The 16,133-nt window shown below is 51.8% G+C and overlaps 1 protein-coding gene across 3 annotated transcripts; it reads left to right on the top strand.

Moving 5' to 3' along the window:
- The first annotated feature begins 525 nt into the window (after nt 1–525).
- SPRY4 (sprouty RTK signaling antagonist 4) lies at nt 526–15,268 on the top strand. 3 transcript variants are annotated; one of them, XM_036847774.1, is made up of 4 exons: nt 526–690; nt 3,788–3,852; nt 5,408–5,458; nt 10,704–15,268. In XM_036847774.1, the coding sequence occupies exon 4, from the start codon at nt 10,751–10,753 to the stop codon at nt 11,648–11,650; it is 900 nt and encodes a 299-aa protein (XP_036703669.1). In that variant the 5' UTR covers nt 526–690; nt 3,788–3,852; nt 5,408–5,458; nt 10,704–10,750; the 3' UTR covers nt 11,651–15,268. The 3 variants fall into 3 exon arrangements, with proteins under 3 accessions (XP_036703669.1, XP_036703668.1, XP_036703670.1); XM_036847773.1 differs by lacking the exon at nt 5,408–5,458; XM_036847775.1 differs by lacking the exons at nt 3,788–3,852; nt 5,408–5,458 and having other exon boundaries at nt 568–690.
- Nucleotides 15,269–16,133: the final 865 nt, after the last annotated feature.

Below are 16,133 nucleotides of genomic sequence, written 5' to 3'. Positions count from 1 at the left end.
GTTCCCCCGCCCTCCCGACTGCCTGCGGCGGGTAGAAATCCCTAGATCTAGGTGTGTCCTCCCCCACCCAGCTCTCAACCCAGGATCCTGAGGCCGCAGTGCCCCCCCGCCCCCCAGCAACACTGACGGTTCCAGCCCAGGCCCGCAGTGGCGTGAAGGTGGCCTTTACCTCCTCTCGCAGTCTGGGAGGGGGTACAGCCCGCGCAGCTGAGCCAGCTGCAGCAGTCGCCGCCGCCCTCCATTCATAAAGGAAAAAAAAAAAAAAAAAAAAAGGCAACAACAACCTCCACCCCTCTGTAAAAGAACGACGGCCCCTGGAAGAGCGAGAGTCAGCCCCAGCAATCACGGGTTAAGTTCTTTTCCGGCCCCCCATTCATAAAAAAAGGAGCGCGGCGCATGCGCGCGCGGGGTCTCTTGTGCCCACCCATTCATAGAATCGCGAACTGCGCGCGTGCGCACAGGAGCTCCCTGCCCTCCCATTCATAAAAAAGCCATTTTCCCAGGCAGTGGTTGCAACATCGCCGCGGAGGCAGCGAGAGGGGCTGACAGCGCGGTGCTGGCGCTGAGGAGCGCAGGGAGCAGTGCCGGTTCCTCCGGCCGGCGTCTGCGAGGACGGCGGCGTCCGACCCACTCGGGTTCGGGAATTCACACAGAAGTGGAGCAATGCTTGTGACTCTGCGGCTCCTCAAAGTAAGTCCCCGATCGGCTTCGGGATGTGAAGCTGCCCCTCTCTGAGTCGCGACGCGACTCCCCCTCGGGCTGGGGCAAATGGTGCGCTATTTCTAGGCGCGCCTCAGTGTTCCTTCCCTCTCCCTGCGCCTCCTGGAGCCGCTGCGGTGCGCCGCAGCTCCCTGACGCCCTCGGCTGGGCCGGCGAGGCGCTGGGGGTGTTCACAGCTTGGCACCGGCGTTCTCGACCCCCGGGCATTGCCAAGCACGGCTTCCCCACTCTCTACGATTCGGAAGCTTCGTGCGTGTCCCGGGAGTTTGCTTCTGGCCTGGCCTTTTTTCTTCTGCCACCACCGGCCTCGGGCGCTGGAACAGGCGGCTCTAGGCTCCGTTAGGAGCCACCTCTTGGGTCCGGCGGGCGCCCTCGTCCTGGGCGGCTCGCCCACCCCGGGCTCGCTGCCCACGGTGCCAGCTCTGCCGTAGATCTCCCCAGCCCGCCGCAGCGGCCTATGCTCGACGTAGGTTTTTCTTTCCCCTTCGGAGCCGTGAGGGACTGGGTTTTCTTCCCTTTTGCCTTCCCCTCGATGGTCAGCGCAGGGCTGGCCGGGACTGGGCATTTCTGCTCTCTCTCTTTGGCGAGGCGGTTCCTCGCCGTCTGACCTTTGCTCTGCTGCCGCATTTTATGCTGTGCAGCTGCCTTGCAGTTGCCTTTTCCTTCCCCGGCCTCTGCAGGGCCCGAGGCTCCTCGGCCTCCTCGTGCCTCCCTATCCCCGGGCACCGAGCTGTGCCAGGTCCCGGGGCCCCCGGGCCGCGCTGGGGCTGTGGTAGGGGCTGAAGGTGCGTTTCCATAACGCCGGGCGTGTGGGAGCTGGAGGAAGAGGCTGCGTGCGTAGGAGAGATAAGGCTCCCGCTTTCTCTCCTTCCTTCTTGGTGGTACCAGGCTTGACATCACCGAGAAGAGAGAAGGATAGACACGGTACGTTCTGAAAATTCTGAATCGCCAAGCTTATGGGGGCATTGAAGGGGGGGGTGAGGGCAAATTTGGCCAACCAGGACAGCTGGAGCTTGGCTCCATCACTGGGACCAGGGCTTTGCCCAGTTTCTCCTCCAAACAGATGATCAAAAAGCATTTAGACAGTAGCTGCTCTTGTGCAAGAAGACGGTTTCTCAATTTTCTTTGATTGGGGGCTGGGGGTTGTGGGCAGAGGAGGCAGGAGAGGCGGAAAATGGTTGCATGGCTTGATGGGCTGAGCGATGGACAGGAGAAGCGAACTGGGCTGGAGGGGCTGGATGGTGGGCAGAGGCACCAGCTGCTGGATGGGTATCCATATTGCCAGGCCTGGATGAGGGCAGAGGCTGCCTTCTGGCCCATCAAGGCTCAGAGACCACTTTCCCCCCCACCCCCCAGCATGATTCGCAATGAAAGGAAGGTTGTGGGTTCGGTGGGGTGCCCAGACCCAGTATGAACCCCCTCTTTGCTGCTTCTAAACCACTGGCATGATTCTCTCCAGTTTGGGGAGGGGTGAGAGCAAGTGCATGTCTGTCTGGTTAGCTGATCAAGGCTCTCCAGTCTCTCTGAGCCTCCTGGGGGATACAAAGCTGGCAGGTGAAGGCCCAGAGCATTTAGGAAATGTGGGTTTATCAATCTCTTAATAAGCTCAGTCTGGCCTGAGGCCCTACCCAATATTGCACTGGTGATTTCACAATGTTTAGAGTTCCCCCGGATCTTCATAGGAATGGAGCATAAACATCTGAAAGTTTCGGTTTTTCCCTTAGTGTGTGGCTGTGGGGAGGACTAGGAAAGGGAGGGCAGCCATTGACAATGCCCCCACACCTACCTCTCTCTCTCTCTCTCCCCACCCCCCCAGCCCTCTCTCTCTCTCTCTCCCCACCCCCCCAGCCCTCTCTCTCTCTCTCCCCACCCCCCCAGCCCTCTCTCTCTCTCTCTCCCTCTTTCTCTGTCTCCTTCTCCTTCAGCAGAAGGGTGGGAAAGAAGTTGATGTGTCCAGTGTGAAATCAAATTTTCTCTCTTTCCTAGCCCTTGGGAGGGTCCTCACTTGCCAGAAGGCTCCAGACGAATTCTAATATGAGCAGTGCACATCCTGACCAACTGAGCTGCGTGGCCAGTACTGGGTAGGGGGCATTTTGGTGGCAGATTTCTAAAGTCTCCTTGATGGACAAATGTTGGTCAGCTTGATGAGGAAGACTTTAAAGACGTCTCTTGGTTATCTTCCTTTTTAGATTCTGAACTCAAGAGTAAGTGCTTTCCTGCTCATTCCCATGACCTTTACCAAATTACCCTCTGAAATGGCAGCATCTCCTTAAAGCTTTGGTAGGGCGAGGTGGGAAGAGACTGATCCCATGGAATAGTATGATTCCTGGTTAAAGCAGGGCAGAGGCTGGGGGCATTTGGAGCTCACAGATGTCATTTTTGTTTTCATGCTTCCAGAATAGGTGGAGAGACAGGCTCTTTGGAACTCTCCACCCCCCAACTCTGGTAAACCTGACATTGCCTCTGCCCAGAGGTTTGGCTGACTTGAAAAACAAATGAAGGCAGCTTTTCAGTGCAGAATTTGAAAGTCAGTGATTTTAAAACTAAGGGAGGAAAAAACACCCATTAACACCTCCAGAAATGGCCCTTGAGGTGTGTTGCTCTGGGGTTTAATACTTTGGGATCATCAAAGTATAAATACTTTGTGTGGGATTCTCTTCCAATTTCTGATGCTATTAGTCCCTTCATGTGACATCTTCCAGCCCCCACTTTTGGGCCCCCACGAGCATTTTTCTTTCCCCGGGCCATCCTCTTGGGTAGGGCCCGGGTGATGGTACCAGGAGGCTTAGAAAGGAGCCCCTTCTCTTCAGAGAAGAAGGTCAGTGTTCTTAGAAAGTTACGGCATTCAATTTGGTTCTGCATCCAGAGTTGTCTGCCCCTGGGCCCTACTGAGGTGGAAGTTCCCTTGTGAGGAAAACCTCTGGATCTAGGGATAGAATGAAAAATTTTGGATTTAGGATGTCGACATGGCAAGAGTGGAGAAGGTTCCATCTCATGGTCAACTTGGATCTACCTGACAGAAGGGAAAGCAATGACTCATTGGAATATATTTTTACTCTCTCAAAAGAGCCAAAGGAAGAAGGTGATGAAGGGCAACATAACCGAAGACTGTATTACCTCTTCCAGACCAAGGTAGGGGCTGGGTCAAAGCAGATGAGGGGCTAGGAAATGTGCTAAGCTTGGGCCTCAGTCTCCCCATCTGCAGAGTGGGGAGAAGAAACTCCTCCCGAGGGGCCAGGGCCAGCTGAGCAGCTAGCAAGTGTGCAGGGCTGGGGCTGTGCCCCTTGTTACTACTGGGTGCCTAGTAAGGAGGGCTTGGTTGTAAGGGAGCCCCTTCCTCCACAGGACATGTGGGGTGCTGTGTGATGTAAGAGGCGGAGGATGCTTAGCTCTCGAGGGGGCCTGGGGCCACCCTGCAGATCCGGACAGCTGACAAGGCTGGGGATGTATCCGGGACATGTGGCTGGGTTTAAGAGGCTCCACCGTTCAGCTGTGATCACGATTGTTCTTTCCAAGGACAGTCGGTGGAGGAAGCAAGGGCACCGGGGAGGGAGCACAGATGTGCTGGATGTCGCGGAGGAGGGAAGGGGCCCTTCTGGGGCAGGTGGCCATTTGCAGAAAAGTGGTTTCCCTTGTCTCTTTCTGGTTGGGGGGAAGGGGGAGTCATTTCCTGCCCCATCCCAGGAGTAAGCTAACGTCTATTATTGTAAGTCCAATTCTTAGTGGAGGGTGGTGAGACAAATAAAATGATCTTGGTGTCAGTGAGAGGGGGGTCCTCCCCTGGGGTTTAGATTTCTGGTCCCCCACCCCCAAACTTTGATGTGGGCCAGTGGTTCCCCAACTGTACCAGTAGTTAACAGACTTCTTCTAGCCCCATTCTTTTCTCACTCTTGACTTCTAATCCCTCTTTAAGGGGATCTGAGCAGACAACAATTCTGAGGGGAATACATCGAAGCCAAAGTTTGTAGCCGGTTAGAATAGCCCAGAGCCAGAGTACAGCAAGACCTCTCCCACTCACCCTGGCACTGGGGCTTTGGAGCTCAGCTGGTTGTGGAAAAAGAAGAGAAAAGGGTTGGGAACTGATAACTGGGGATGGGACAAAGTGAGGAAAGGCAGCTGTTTTTTTTGTGATCTCTGACAGGTTATGACCAGAGGTCAGCTCCTTAGTGCTAGTGGTGGGTGGCAGGGAGGAGCAAGGTTTCTCAGGCAAATCCAGCTGCCTAAATGCTTTATTTGCAGCAGATTGTCTCCCTCAGTGGGGTGTAGGGAAGGCAAGTCCCTGGCTTCCCTCATCCCCCTTCCCCCCCTTTAAAAGTCTTTTCGAAGCAATAAGTCATTATTTAGTTGGAGCTTAATGAACTAAACTGGAGTGTTGTCCCAAAGAACCCAAGCGAGAGTGGTAGATAGTGGTGGGCGGGCTCTCATGAAGCCTAGAGACCTTTTTCTCTGAGCTGTTAAAGGCTTAAACAGCCTTTCCTGAAAGCACCTGCTGGGACTGAATGGGGCAGTGCAGAAACTGCCCTTTCATTCAGAGCCCCTTGCCAGTTTGGCATTAGCTGACCTGTAGTTTTCAAAGTACAACTGTCAGGTTTTCCTAATATTTCCCAACTCCTCTCCCTGGGATGAGTCCAGGGGAAGGGGTGGATGGGTGGAACAGACATTTAACATGCCTCTTGATTCTTTCCAGCCAGCCTGCATTGAGCTGTCTGCCGCCTTGATGCTCAGCCCCTCCCCACAGGTACACATGCAATGTCAGGCTCACAGACATTGGGATAAGTCCTCTCTCTGGGATAAGTCCAGGGGAAGGGGTGGATGGGTGGAACAGACATTTAACATGCCTCTTGATTCTTTCCAGCCAGCCTGCATTGAGCTGTCTGCTGCCTTGATGCTCAGCCCCTCCCCACAGGTACACATGCAATGTCAGGCTCACAGACGAAGCTGCAAATACAGGGCAGTGTGCTCTGGGCTTTTTGATATCCTGCTGATTCAGTATTCTAGGACTCTCTTCTTCTGCCTTCCTTTTACCCTAGCTCCTCCTTCCCTTCCCCACAGACCTGGACCAGGAAGCCACATCCATGAACGTGCCCTAGGGACCCTTAAGTTCAGCTTTATAGGTGGGAGGAGACGGGATTCCCGCCCACTCTAGGCTTTCCTTTTAGGGACTGCTTTTGTGGTGAGATCTTACAAATGAGACCCATTCAACCTTAAGAAAACTAAAAATGAAAACACCTAGAAAAATGGGGGTGTGTGAGGTGACAAAAGGACGTGCCCTAGGGACCCTTAAGTTCAGCTTTATAGGTGGGAGGAGACGGGATTCCCGCCCACTCTAGGCTTTCCTTTTAGGGACTGCTTTTGTGGTGAGATCTTACAAATGAGACCCATTCAACCTTAAGAAAACTAAAAATGAAAACACCTAGAAAAATGGGGGTGTGTGAGGTGACAAAAGGGATGCCAAAGAAAATGGAAGTGAAGATGTCTTGCGCTCTGACCCTTCCTTTAATGACAGATTTCAAACCCCCAGCCTCTGCTTTCCACACTAAAAATTCCCCTAACTGAGGGCCAGTCTGATGTCAGCCCTGTCTGGCTTCATTTCCAGGCTGGTTGGGTTAAGAACCCGAAGATGGCCCGATGAGGTTCCCTGAGGGCTGGTGGCAGACCTGGGAGACTGGCGGAGTTCATGGCTATAAGAGAGAAGGGTGCTTCCGTGCCCTTCCATGAATACCCAGAAGTTATTGCAAGTCAGGGTTGCAGGGCTGAAGTTGCAGCCTCTGGAGCCTCTGCTACCTGGGTTCGAATCCTGCCCTGACCACTTGCCTGCTCTATGACCCTTTGTTCTTCCATTTCTTCCTCTGCAAAATGGGTATTATCCTCCAAGGAGATGGTGAGGATTGAAGGAGAAAATCATTGAGGATGTAGCACAGAGCTTGACACCAAGAAATGTTTCATAAATGCTTGCTGCTCCCCTAATTATTAATTATTTTTAGAAGGTTGGAGTGGAGGTAAAAGTTTCCTTTCCTCATGCTAATCAATAACGCTGCCACCTAAAATTCGATAGAGGTGCTTCTCTGGCTAAGTGGACTGCTGGCTTTGTTTCTCTGTCCACAGCCTTCCAAATTGGCCATCAGTCTCCCAAACAGCCTAAATGAGGCAAAGCCTCCTCTCTCCTATTTGTATTATAAATCTCGTCCTTCCTTGCAGGGGAAGCAGAGTACATATTAAACTGCACTTAAGTTCGGCAGCGTTGCGCAGACTGGAGGGTGGGTGTGTCCCAGTGAGTAGAGATCAATCTTCTAAGCCGAGGACTTGCGGGGGTTTTAAGACACCATTTAGCTGTGTTGAGGGGTTATCAAACAGGCTATCGGGAGGTTGTTTTTCTTGTCAGCCAAATGAATTCCACCCTCCTGCGGAGGGTCCTGGCTAATTGGGAGGTGAGGCCATGAAGCCTGAGAAGGTTGGAGTGGTACAACTCTGAGCCCCTGGTGGCCGGAAGGCATCTTCCATCAGGGTTATGATAGGGAAGATGCATTTTAGAATATGCCTGCTGGAGCCATCTTGGATGCAGCATGTCCCAAGAGAGCTGAGTCATCGTGGACTGAACCCCCACCCCCATGTCTGGCCCTGAGTGCAGGCCCAGATGTTGACAGCTGTCTCTGGAGGGTGATGGGAGCCTGCTAATGCCAATATCCCCATCGCCTGCAGGCGCTGCTCCCACCCTGGCTTCCTGGTGGGACTTTTCCATGAATCTGCCTTGTGATTCCAGGGCCTATTAAAATCCCCAAGCATTGGGCTTCCCTGGTGGCGCAGTGGTTGAGAATCTGCCTGCCAATGCAGGGGACACGGGTTCGAGCCCTGGTCTGGGAAGATCCCACGTGCCACGGAGCAACTAGGCCCGTGAGCCACGACTACTGAGCCTGCGCATCTGGAGCCTGTGCTCTGCAACAAGAGAGGCCGCTATAGTGAGAGGCCCGCGCAGCGCGATGAAGAGTGGCCCCCGCTTGCCGCAACTAGAGAAAGCCCTCGCACAGAAACAAAGACCCAACACAGCCATAAATAAATAAATAAATAAATAAAATTAAAAGAAAAAAACCAAAAAACCCCACAACATTATAAAAAAAAAAAAAAAATCCCCAAGCATTGCCCATGCCTTTTGCTTCCTCCATAGAAAGTGTGCCCGTTCTTATAGAACCCCAGGAATAGAATCAGGGGAAGGAGAGTGGATAAACTGTTCAGGGGAGGGAGTACCCACAGCATGGCCAGTCCCAATCCTAGTCCTAAGAGGAAGAAAGCCCAACTACATGGGGCAATACAACCTTCAAACTACCACTGACATTTTGTTGGCAGGACCCTGAGTATTTGTGACCTGAGCTTCTGGAATAAGGGAATCGCGTTGTCTTTGTCCTGGATGGGGGTTCTGGCTGAGGCACCTCTTGACTGGCGCCAGAGTCGTCTCCTGTGCCTCTGTCAGCATTTTCCATTCTTCTGCCTAGTCACACCTTTTCCTCCAGGCAAAGTCTGGGACCCGGGGCTCCTAACCTTCTTCTCTTGACCCCAAACCCACTTATTCTAGAAGCAAGGCTTTGGAGTGCCTGCAAAGAATAAAGTGGGCTGAGGTAGCATTCCCCTGAAGTTCTGCCCCATGGCCATCTTGATCCTTGGAAAAACTCCTCTCTCTGAATGCTTAACTAACATTCCTCATCCAGCCCTGACCCCAGGATCCCCAAAGGAGGGCTGCCTTGGCAGATGACTATTTCTTGGTGGCAGACCTGCCAGACACTTAAGTCTAACTCTGGCATGGGGAAGTCTCCTCTTTGAAGACGATGCTCTCCTGACATGTGGAGGGAACACAGAGGCAGGAGGCAGTCTACCTCTAGGCAGACATGCTCTGAGATGGGAGAAACTACGCACAGACATCTCTCTTAAGTAGGTAGGACTGTGGGAGCAAAGCCCTTGTTCATGAGCCCATAGTTCATGCCTTTGCGAAGGGGAAATATCAGTTGACTGAGCAATGAACCTTGCAGAAAAGACTTAATGCTTTTTTTTTTTGCAGTATACAGGTGACAACCTTGTGGATAAGCTCCCTTTCATCCACTTCATGAACTTCGCATCTAGACCTAGCTCTCTATTTCAGACAGGCTGGACAGCATCTAAGGAGGCCCTTCCCCAATTTAACCATTTCTGATCAAACTGTTGTTTCCAAGCAGGGGAAGTATAATACAGAGTTGCCCTGAATGCCTTTTTTTTCTCTCTTCATTCTTTACTATAGACATTGATAAGTATGGATGTGTCACTCGGGGCAGGTGTCATTCTCCTATGATTGGAATACTGGGATGACCAGCTGTGTCCCAAGTCTGGAGGGATACAGGGTTAGAACTGGAAGTGGAAACCTATCCACATCCCCTTCTCACGCATCACCTTTGAGGCAAGGTGAACCTAATAACGGAGGTACAGGGTCAGCTCTCCAAATTAGAACATCATTAGCATCTTGAAAAAGCATTTACCGAAACCCCATCCCATAGCACGTTAACCCAATGGTCTTTTTTTTCTTTTTTTTCCCCCCCCCCAAAGGTGGTTTATCTTCCCCTTTTATCCGAACCCTGGCTATCTGTTCTGTCCCCCACTCCCAAGCCCGGTGGAATCTTCCCAGAGTCTAATCTTTCTCTGGGATTCCAAATCGTGCCCCTTGGGCAGAGGTCTTGGCCTCTGTTGCTATTTCTTTAAATTGATCTCCAGCCGAATTCTGAATGTAAAGGTCAGCAGGCGAGGAAATGGCACTTCTAATAGAAAACAATGTGCACTTTCTAAATTTGAACCAAGCCGTTTCCGCTCTTTGATTTAAGTGACTTCCTGGGGTTCCGTGTCAGGCACTGCAGTTGAATCTCTGGCCGGATTCCAACTTAAAATTGCACTCTCTCGGTGAAATTAGAAACTGATCCAGGGTTGGCTTAGCTATTCTAGTAAATAGCATTTAGGCTGAATGTTCAGCTCAGCACTTGGCAATGGGTGATGTGAGTGCCCCTTGGGAGGATTTCCCATCCAAGTTGTCAGAGGTGCACCTACCCAGGGGTTATTCGCCACTAGATGTTGCTGCTCTTAGAAGTAGTGGTAATAAGTTAATATCCTGGATGTGCAGGCCTCAGATACAGCTCTTCCTTCTCTTGTGATTATCTGAAATAACGGCTTTTGTTTATCCAGCTGAGAAACTACATGGGAGCATACAGGGACTATCTGTCATGGTCACCGCATCCTCAGCACTCAGCACAACGCTTGGTACTTATTAGTCGTGCTTATTAGTGCTCAGGAAATCTAAACTGTTGCTCTCTGGGATGGTGATAAATTAGAGTATGTGCTGTGTGTCAGGCAAAATGCTAGGTCCTAGATATGCATTTTCTCATTTAGTCCTCACAAGAACCCATTTTACAGATGAAACCACTAAGGCGTAGAGGTTAAAGAACCTCATTCACAGTAACACTGCTAGGCAGAGGTGAGAATTTGAACTGGGATCTGATTCCAGAGCCTGTGTTTATAACTGCTAAGCTGTATCTGTCTTAAATCAGGAGCATGTTTCATGGGGGTTATAAGAATGAACTCGGACGGCACAGGTTTGAGCCCTAGTTCTCCTATTGATGGTTTTGTGTGACTGTGGACAAGTTACTTTGAACATTAGTTTCCTGTAACTAGAAAAGGGATAATAATAGTAGTTACATTTTAGGTTTATTGTGAAGAGTCAATGACGTAATAAATATGGTGCTTAGAAGAGTCCCTGGCACATAGTAAGTACTAAATAAGTTATTTCTACCACTTACTATTGTTGTTGTTGCTGTCATTATTAATCATCTAAGCCATAATGCTGGAGAGTCCACCAAAGGAATTCCAGTTCCCATTTCATTTGGGCTCCCAAGGACCTGACGGGGGGTGGGGTGGGTGTGTTAACAGGCCACATACTGATGCCTGGAATCCATTCTCTCTTCCGCCCCCGACTCCAGGGCCCCTAGAAGCCTGTTTCTCTGCACAGCCCAGGACCTCTGGCCCCATGGAGCCCCCGATCCCACAGAGCGTCCCCTTGACTCCCAGCTCAGTCATGGTCCAGCCCCTTCTGGACAGCCGTATGGCCCACGGCCGGCTCCAGCACCCCCTCACCATTCTCCCCATCGACCAGATGAAGACCAGCCACGTGGAGAACGACTACATCGACAATCCTGGCCTGGCACCCCCCACCGGCCCCAAGCGGACCCGGGGCGGAGCCCCAGAGCTGGCCCTGACCCCCGCCCGCTGTGACCAGGACGTCACCCACCACTGGATCTCGTTCAGCGGGCGCCCCAGCTCTGTGAGCAGCAGCAGCAGCACGTCCTCTGACCAGCGCCTCTTAGACCACATGGCCCCGCCGCCCGTGGCCGACCAGGCCTCCCCGAGGGCCGTGCGCATCCAGCCCAAGGCCATCCACTGCAAGCCCCTGGACCTCAAGGGCCCGGCCGTCCCCCCAGAGCTGGACAAGCACTTCCTGCTGTGCGAGGCCTGCGGGAAGTGTAAGTGCAAGGAGTGCGCGTCCCCCCGGACGTTGCCCTCCTGCTGGGTCTGCAACCAGGAGTGCCTGTGCTCCGCCCAGACGCTGGTCAACTATGGCACCTGCATGTGCCTGGTGCAGGGCGTCTTCTACCACTGCACCAACGAGGACGATGAGGGCTCCTGCGCCGACCACCCCTGCTCCTGCTCCCGCTCCAACTGCTGCGCCCGCTGGTCCTTCATGGGCGCCCTCTCCCTGGTGCTGCCCTGCCTGCTCTGCTACCTGCCTGCCACCGGCTGTGTGAAGCTGGCCCAGCGCGGCTACGACCGCCTGCGCCGCCCCGGATGCCGCTGCAAGCACACGAACAGCGTCATCTGCAAGGCAGCCGCCGGGGACGCCAAGGCCAGCAGACCCGACAAGCCTTTCTGACACCTGGGGTCGAGTCCCGGCGCTTCCCCCTGGGAACTTGGTTCCCTGCTCACACCTGAGAAGGACCACCACAGCGAGGCCAGAGGTTTTAGCATCCTCAGGCTGACCCTGCCAGTCTGCCCACTCCCTGCCCCCAGCTTCTGAAGAAACAGAGACCACAATCACCCATCCTTCTCTTCCCCAAAAGGATGAAGAAGCACTTTGGGTTTTTTTGTTTTTTTTTTTCAGGGTCCTGGAACTTTGTGTGAAACAGATAGTGGCAGGGGCGTGGTGTGGTTTGGGGGCGATTTTTCTTTTTCAGAAGATGGAATACAGATGTGGACACATATCCGGAAGTTGCAGCTGCTTGAATGCCTTCCCAGCCCTCCTCCTCCCTCCCTCTCTCCCCGCTCTTTTGCATTCCCTCTGGCTGCCTGGGAGGAATCGGTAACTGAGTGGCCAGGGGACCTTGGAAGAAGACCCTTGGAGTTTTGCCGTCTATACCTTCTTCTCTCAGCCTCTACCCCGGTTTGCCCCCGACATCTTGGGGAAGGTGTAGACCCTGGCGATCCCTGTTGTATATACTTGGGAGCCCCCCTCGTTCCTCGCTCTGCCCGGAGCCACGGATGGATTTAGGAACCACTGCACAGTACCTTTTCTCCCTTCCAGCTTCCTCACTAACTCTTGGGGGTGTTCCACTCATAACACCGTCCTTCGGCTCTTACTGGGTCACAGACTCACCCGCCCGCTACGTGTCCCAAGTTCTCTCTACCCAGATCTTTTCCAGAAACTTTATGGGTAGAGAAGGCCAGGGCGGCAAATTCGAGACCAAATAGCATTTTGCCAATGAGTCTGAGGCTGTGGTCTCTGGATCCAGTCATCATGTTTTTATAGAATCATTAAACCAGATGCTAACGGTGTTTTAAGAAATAATAAAACACTTGCTTCCTTTTGGGCCACCCCCAGGAAGGGCTGATTTCAAAATCTGGGGGGCGAGCAACCTCAAGGAACACAATCCCCCTCCCCACCAAGAAGAGGATTTTAACAGCAAAGAAGAGAAGCAGCACCTCCCATTGGCAGAGTGAGAATTGAGGCGAGCTGGGTGTGGGTTTCTTCTCTCCTGATTCTGCTGCTTGCTGTCATAGCCTTTTGTGTACAGTGTCTGTATCTTTAATGTAAATAGACAGATGATGAAAAAAGAGTCTATTTTAGTGTTAGGAAGCCCTGGCGGGGGAGTCAGAAGAATGCGGGTGGGGGAAAGATTCTCCGGGGGCTTCTTGGGATTGAGCCCTGCTTCTGTGCGTGGCTACATGAGCCCCTCCCAACAGCCCCCAAAGACGTAGCAACTCTTTCTCTCAAGGTGCTAAAGGACTCAGAAAGTGCAGCTCGTCCGGTGGGTAGGTACTTGTTGCATGCAAAAGCTGTAGTGTGTCCGGTCCTTCCTCCCTAGCTATTGTGCGGGGTTTTTGCTTAGTGTGGTATTTTGTGCCTCCCTCTTTTTCCCCCCATGAGAGAAAGTAGTCTGGGTCAGAAAAGCTACCCCAGCTGATATTGGAAGTGCACTAGGCACAGCGTTTGTAGCATTTCCAGTTTGTTCTGTAGGAACAGAACAGCCTCCAGGAAGGAGGCAGGTAGCTGTGATTGATGGTCATGCACCCAGTGCTTCTCAAGGACTTTTTTTTTTTTCCCCTTCTTGAAGACTAGTAGTAACATCTTATGATTTAGAATAAGTTAATTGTAACCGTAGGTATTTATTGACTGGTGGAAAGGAGGGGAGGGTCTTATTATTTTAGGCTTTATTTATATAACATATGCTGGCTTGTAAAAGGCAAATATGAAATACTGCATCTGCGTTTTCTAAGGCTGATTCCTGTAGCTACCTTTGCCACAGTCGTGATGGATGTATGGATATTCTTGCACAAATCAGAGGGAATGGTAGAAAAAACACATTCAGCCAACCACTTATCCTAATTGAATGTATCAGATGTGTACTGAAGGGACTGGAGATGTTTTCCTCAGAACAGGTGTGCAGAGGTTACCCCAAAAAAGAGAGGGCACACGTCCTCTCTTGGTGAGACCTCAGAACTTTTCCCAAAGCCCCTCCCTCAAATGTCTCCATGGGAAACTTGACCCAGTGGCAAGTTGCACTTTGGTGATCTTTGGAGTTCTACACGCCCATTCTGTGGAGAATTGATTTACATAAGCTGTGCATACACACACACACATACATACATACATACATACATACATACATACATACATATACCCCTACCCCACAGTCTCTATCTACATAGACCCTGTTACCTGGCAAACAGCCTCCTGAACCCTGACTTTTTGTGTATATAGCTATAAACATGGATTTTTCTGGGTTTTGGCTTTCTTTTTTCCCTTCCCCCTGTCTTGGCTTGTTCTTTTTGGTTTGCATCTAGCCTACTAGATGGATGTCTGCAGAACTCTGTGTGTCCTGTGTGCTCAACTTCGGTTCACCCAGCTTTGTTGCATAGCTATCCCTCAGCATGTTTTCCTTGGCAAAAAGAACACTGGCTTGCCCATGGCCCCGGGGGCCAGTCAAGGACCACTGAGGGACCTAGCTCTCAGAAACACGACACATTTCTGTGGCTGCTTCTGGCTGGTTGCGTGTCCTGTCACCAATGGCTTGCTCGGCTGGATTATGCCTCGTGTTGACCTTTTTTTGACAAGTGCCAGCTGCTTCCCACTTCTGTTCAACCTGGGGTGGCTGGTGGTTCTGCCTGGAACCGGGGGTGGGATCCACAAACCTGGGTCCAGGATGCTTGTCCTAAGGGGCCAAGGCTGCTTCCCCTCAGGGGTGGGTTTGTGAAGGCCCAACACTCCAGCCGGCACCCTGGGAACTGGGTCTAGGAGAGCCCAGCCCTCGCAGGTAGATGACGGGGTACAACCAAGGCTCCTCAAGGTCGCTGGCTGGGAGGAGTCAATACCAGTCCCCGCTATTGATGTGGGCCCTTCACAGCTGACAGAGATGGAAGACTATCACGTGACGCGCCTGGTTCTTTCCGCGTTCTGGAGTCTGCGTGCATCCCTGTTGGGCATCGAGCGAGGGGCCCAGTTAGATTATGATGAGCCCAAGTGTGGAAAGCGTGGGCTGAGACCAGCATCCAGATCCCGTCACCTTCATGGTCTCTGTGCTGCCCCAGGAGATGTCCGGTGGGGTGTAGGCAGCACAACTTGGCACTGTGCAAGTCACCAGGGCATCCCGCAAACTTCCCTGGCCTTCTGCTTCATGCCTTCGGTAAGCATTTTCATGCCCTCTGCTTACTGTGACAGGTGATGACAAATCTTACGCTGCCATTTTTTGCTGTGGGTAACTCTGTGTGGTGTCTTATCTTGCTTTCTCTTCTCACTGCCCCACGGTTTGGTTTCATGTTACAAACAGAAAAGCTGTTCAAGGGTCCCACCCTGGCACATTTTCCCTCTTCACTGTAACCCCTTCTCACCCCACATCAAAAGTTACCACAGAAGGTTTCCTTTGTATAGAATATTTATTTTGAAGCTCTATTTTAATAGTATTTATTTTAGAAAGTCTACTATTGTAAGAGTTCTTCTGTTTGTGAAGAAAAAGCAAGTTAAAAACTGAATGTACTGATCTAGAAAATATATATAAATATATATTGTTAAATATACCCAGGACTGCCGTTTCTCTGTGTGTCTGTGTGTTCACACTCCCAACATCTTCACCCAGCAAGGTGCCACGTTGGTCAAAGAACAAATGGAAATGAGTAGCCGAGCTCTGGCAGACAGAGGCAGGGGAGAGGGCGCCTGGCCCTTGTCCTGCCTCTAGGATGACCTGAGAGTCGGTGGAGGAAAGCTTCACTTTCTTACGAAGCTGAATCCTGCCAGGTGCTAAATCCTCTGGCAAGCCCTCCCCTACACAAGGGTGCATTGGTAACAGATGGACAGCAAAACTGGGCAGTGGGAGAGGTTCATCTGACCTACCCAGTTGACAAATTCTGCAACTCTCCTTTTAGCCTTGGTGCCCCCAAGCAGATTTTCACGTACATACACATACAGGCTTACAGAAGGCAAACACACAAGCCCTTGGCAGTTTCCTTATTTTCACTAGATTGGTGCATATTGCACAAAACCCGTCCCCTTTGACCTCTAAAGACTTGCATCTATTAGATGACTTGCCTCTGCCTTTCCAGTGCACCTTCCATCTACCTATCCCTCCATCTCCCCACCACGCAGCCACTTCTCAGATGATCTACTTTAGATTCATATGCCGATCACAAGGAACGTTTGACTTTTATGTGAACACATACCTCTTGTTTGCTGAAAGAGGAATTGAGAAATAAAGACATTTTTCTGTTACCAGTAAGTGGGGTCCGACAGCCAACAATGGTGGGCAGAAGGGGCTGGAGGGAGAGGTGAGATCAGGAGCCCTGGGTCCAGCTCTGGTGTTCTCTGGGGTCTTCCAAGTCGTTGTGAAAGCCTTGGGGTCCTCTTTGAGACCTCCAAACCCATTGCA

This window comes from Balaenoptera musculus, chromosome 3 (assembly GCF_009873245.2).
Source record: "Balaenoptera musculus isolate JJ_BM4_2016_0621 chromosome 3, mBalMus1.pri.v3, whole genome shotgun sequence".
NCBI lineage: Eukaryota > Metazoa > Chordata > Mammalia > Artiodactyla > Balaenopteridae > Balaenoptera > Balaenoptera musculus.
Note: the sequence above shows the minus strand (reverse complement) of the source record. Positions and strands in the feature narration are given on the sequence as shown.

Coding starts and splice junctions, on each gene's coding strand:
- SPRY4 (XM_036847773.1), top strand. CDS start 10,751: ATGGAGCCCCCGATCCCACAGAGCGTCCCCTTGACTCCCAGCTCAGTC.